The sequence below is a fragment of the Ammospiza nelsoni genome, chromosome 3 (genome assembly GCF_027579445.1).
Source record: "Ammospiza nelsoni isolate bAmmNel1 chromosome 3, bAmmNel1.pri, whole genome shotgun sequence".
Lineage (NCBI taxonomy): Eukaryota > Metazoa > Chordata > Aves > Passeriformes > Passerellidae > Ammospiza > Ammospiza nelsoni.
This window is the reverse complement of record NC_080635.1, coordinates 59,310,159-59,314,941: the sequence shown is the minus strand read 5'-3', so window position 1 is coordinate 59,314,941 and position 4,783 is coordinate 59,310,159. Positions and strand designations below refer to the sequence as shown.

The window sequence follows — 4,783 nt, the reverse complement described above, 5'->3', positions numbered from 1 at the left end:
TGAAAGCTTACTGGTGAAACAGAGCCTTTCTGGAATAATTGCTTTGCACAAATTTTTGGGGAAGTTAAAATATTTGAAATCACCCACAGGGGAATAATTTGTTTTGCAAAAGGTAGCTATCTAGAAAGTGTTTAACAAGGTCACTAATTAAATGTGTTGATAGGGAATTTGACAATACCCTTTGCACTTCATTTGCATTATGATTCTTTGAGATTGCAGTAAGGTGTATTCTGCTTCACCAGACCTAACTCATAATCTGATTTGGACAACAGCATCAGATATTTTTCTTATGCTTTCCTAATTTATTCATGTTTTCGGTTCAAATAGAGTCCCTGTGGCCTCATTAACACATCTAATTTGCACATCACCTTCCCGCTGGGAAATAGCCTTACCCAGTCTGTGATTAGAGCTAATGAGAGAAAGCAGCTTGGGACTTCATTACAGTCACTGTGCCAGACAAGGCTCTCTGTAAATAGAATGCAAGGAGGCTCTTTGGGAAAGTGCCACCTTTAGGTAAGAGGACACCACAGGAAAATGGTATTTCTGAAATTTTGTGAGTTGGGCCATGCACAAAGCTGGCTTATATTTTAGTGTATTAAGAACAAAGAAGACACCCTTCTAGGGGTAGGTGAAGCATACCAGCAATCTGTATGTGGAAACACCTTCTTCTGCAGAGAATTAATAATGGTGACACCTTGGCTAGACTGCCTTGCTCAGAGAGTTTTTTATCTGTACACTGAAAATTTCTTTTACTATTTCCCCTTACACTAAATAGATTACGGTGGTCTTACGCAGCCACAATGTTTTGATGCCCTCTCTACTGGTTTTGGCTGAGAAAGGGTTAATTTTCTTTTTAGTAGTTTGTGTGGTGTTGTGATGACAGCAGTTGTGATTTGTAATGAAAGTGGTGTTGATAATACATACACAATCCTCATTTAAGCTAAGACTGAGCAGTGCTTACACAATATTAAAGCCTTCTCTGTGAGTAGCCTTGGGGTGCAAAACAGATTGGGAGGGGACATCTAACCCCAGCTGACCACAGAGATACTCCACACCATATGATGTGCTCAGCAACAAAAACCTTGGGGGAAGAAGGAGGAACTGGGGTGTTGGGAGTTACAGAGTTTTTTCCACAAATAACCATTACATGAGGTGGAGCTCTGCTTTCCTCGAAATGACTGAAGATCTGCTTTGTGGGTGGGAAGTAGTGATAAATTCCTTAATTTGCTTTACTTGCATGCATGGCTTTTTCTCTGCCTATTAGACTGTCTTTATCAGCAATTTTTCTCACTTCAGGAATGTGGCTCTGGTTTCTATGGGTTTATTAAGAAATAGCTTTGCAGTAGGGTCCAGGCACTGTCTGCAGGGACATGCTCTATTTGAACTACAGTGTGTCCTACAAGCAAGTTGGGATCCTAGTCATTCATAAACTCCTCCTGCAACCAGAAAACAATATCTGAGAGATACCACAACAAGTTATGAAAAGAAAATTACCAACTGTGAGCTCTAGTACAGCTGGCATTGTCTGGAAACACAGTAATATTTCCAGATTTTCAGGGAGATAGGGTTATAAGGAAGAAAGGGAAAGAAACAGTTTCATTAACTTCTTGAAGGGACTGCATTAACTTGTGCTGATCTTACTAAATATACTTTAAAATGCCTTAGATTGCATTTGTCATAGAGGATCTATCTTTCCTTCAATCTAAATTATGACCAGACAAAAGGAGGTATCACCTGGCAGCACTTCTGAAATTGTTACTTCAAGAGAGATCAAAGTGTCCAAGTGATCACACATTTTATTTCAGAAAGTAACGCTGTGAGGATGAGAATGTTAACTACAACAGGGCCAGACTCTCTGGAGACGAAGGAAGAAAATAATTACCCATTATTTATTAGAAAGAGATTTTTAAAAATTTTATCTTGATTTATTTTTGTGAGATTAAGTATTAAAGTAGTCATGTTGTCATTAGTAAGGATCCATAGTAGAAGTGCTGATGTGGTGTACATTTCATTGTTCTTTTTTATGTCATTTTTAGGAGGGCGAACTTTACAAGATGGCAATGAAACAGTAATATACACAATTTCAGATCCTTATACTTTGCTCTGCTGAAATGTATCATCAATCAACTTTTAATCTTTTCATCATAGAGTGCTTCAGTACTCCATAAAGCCCACAAAACAAAGACAAGATACAGATATGATGCACTTTTACAAGGAACATGAATGGAGGACATACTGCTGAGTATAGCTCTTACTTTAGTACAGTCATCAATTTCTCTCCATGGTGTCTTCTCAGCTACTGATCATTTCCTGCCCACTCCCAGTGCTGTTCCTTCATGATTCAGCTGAGTTCAGCCACAGGAAATCTTCACAATTCTCTATATGCTTTCCTCGAAAGCTCTTAGAGCATTGCCACGAGACAAAATAACATGTCCAAGCTAAAAAAAAGGTCTCTACGATGCAACATAGCAAATAATGTTTTACATCTAAACAATCACTAGATAGACATCATTTTCTGGCATTCTTGGGTGCAATGCAACTTTTTTTGCAATTGCTTTTCACTTCAAACTTCATATTTTTTCTTGTCTTTGATCTTGTTAAACATACTTTGATCTCATTAAGCAGCAAAGCCTTTAAGTGGCAAACTCATAAGTGACAAGTACTTGTTGAAATGGAAACAGAAAGAGCAGCGCCTTTCTCTGTCTCACCTTCCCTCCATGGAGTGTGTGGGTATGGCTGGTTATTGACCTGTTTTGGGCTCTGCACACATATGGAAGGGGAAGGACAAAACTTAGGGAGCTTTGGGTCATTAGCCAAAGATGCCAAGAAATCCAGAGGAAAAGGTTTCTCTGCTCTTTCTAGAGAAGAACACAAATGAACACAAATATTATAATATAAACATACCTTATTCGAGAAATTAATCTGTTGTGTCAGACAATTTTTTAAATTATGAATGTCAGGGATATAAACTGCTGTAAGTTTTTTTAAATGGAACTCTTGCTCTTCTGTGCATTGCAAATAAATAGATATAATCAAAACACCACCAAAAAAACCCAATCTGTAATGAAAGAATATGTAAAGCGCAATGGTTGCTTATCTGCTTGAACTATATTTGGTAAATAGGCAAACAAATTTTGGAAGGAATTTCCTTCCTTCACAGCTCTTACATCTGGGAGTTCAGCCTCCAGGCAAAACTTCAAAGCCATGAATCCAACCATTTAAAACACATTAGTCTGAGAACAAATGAGTCCTGGAAGAGTCCTGTTGAAAAACTTTTCCTAACAGAATAATCTTCAATGCCCTGCGAAACCACAAGTAAAAAAATGCATAAACAACTGGGTTAAGTGTAGAATTTAAATAGCCAAACCAAACCAAAGCATCAATGAGAACAGGAGGAATCACATAATTCATAAATGGATTGGTAGCTGTAAAGAAGAAGAATGGAGTCCAGCAGATGAGAAACACTCCCATTATGATGCCTAAAGTCTTAGCAGCTTTCCTTTCTCTGCAGAATGAAATGTGGTGCTTCATTTCAAATCGCATTTTTTTTCTGTTAATTGCATTGATGGATCTTGCCTGCTTCTTGGCTACAGAGTATATTTTCCTATAGATGCACAGCATAACAAATCCAGGGATGTAAAAAGACACTATGGAGGCCACAATACCTGAAGTTTCACTAAAAAGGAGAAAGCATCCTCCTGCACAGTGGACATGATTATAAATCTTTTCTGCCCCTCTCAAGTTTAGGTCTAGAAAGATCATTCCAAAAGCAAAAGCAGCAGGGACCATCCAGCTTATACACACCATGGCCACAATGACAAAAGTATTTATCTTTGATTTGTATCTTAAAGGGTCACACACAGCATAGTAACGGTCGATGGATATGAAGGAAAGATGGAAGATAGAAGCTGTGCTCAGCATAATGTCCATGCTCGAGTGGATCTTGCAGAAGAACTCCCCAAAATACCAGCAGTGCTCAACAGAGCGCACCATGCTGCAGGGCATGACGAAGAATCCCAGCAGGAAGTCTACCGTAGCCATTGAAAGTATCAGGAAATTTGTAGGCGTGTGGAGCTGCTTGAAATGTGATATTGAGATGATAACTGTCAGATTCCCAACCACTGTGGCCAGAATAATGCAAACCATGAAGATGTACATGGAAATACGGATGCTGTTTGACCAGCTGCTCCTTATGCAAGAGCCATTTATGGATTCACAGCACAATTGCATCCTTACTGGGGTCTCAAATCCACGTAGCTATGTAGCACAGGTACTGTTTTTCCCAATTCTAAGGTACGTTTACAACTGATTTTCTACTTTCTAGATCGGAAGAACTGCAGAGAGGAAAAAAAAGGGCATTGTAAACATCTTCATTTGGTTGGATGTGTAGGAAATTCACATTTCATTAGTTATGAAGGATAAAAATATTTTCTAATTACATTTAGCACAATGACACTTTTATCATCTGGCTTCTCTGGAAATGGGAATCTCCTTAGATAAACTGCATAATGGCTTGTCCTCACACCAGGACAGCAGTGACTCTGAGGGGCCTGCACTGGGCAGTGCCTTGTCCAGTGGGCAGATGAGAAGCCCTTTTCAATATTTCCTGTTTCTGTTTTCAGTCCTAGTCTTCTTCATCAATATTAGCTGGAGTACTGTATCTCCCCTTTGCTCTTGAAGATATTCTGAAGCTCCCTCAACTTCTTTTTGGATACAGAAGTCTAAAACCTACAAGTCTAAAACAGAAGATTAGGAGTCCATGCATGACCTCTCCTCCAGCCCT

At 39.0% G+C, this 4,783-nt stretch overlaps 1 protein-coding gene across 1 annotated transcript; it reads right to left on the bottom strand.

The window, feature by feature from the left end:
• Positions 1-2,731: 2,731 nt before the first annotated feature.
• On the bottom strand, positions 2,732-4,245 carry TAAR1 (trace amine associated receptor 1). The gene has a single exon (XM_059469244.1). It carries the CDS (start codon positions 4,228-4,230, stop codon positions 3,229-3,231), a length of 1,002 nt encoding a protein of 333 aa, XP_059325227.1. The 5' UTR covers positions 4,231-4,245; the 3' UTR covers positions 2,732-3,228.
• Between the last annotated feature and the right edge of the window lie 538 nt (positions 4,246-4,783).

Excerpts from the sequence above, each read along its gene's own strand:
- TAAR1 (XM_059469244.1), bottom strand. The coding sequence starts at position 4,230 with ATGCAATTGTGCTGTGAATCCATAAATGGCTCTTGCATAAGGAGCAGC.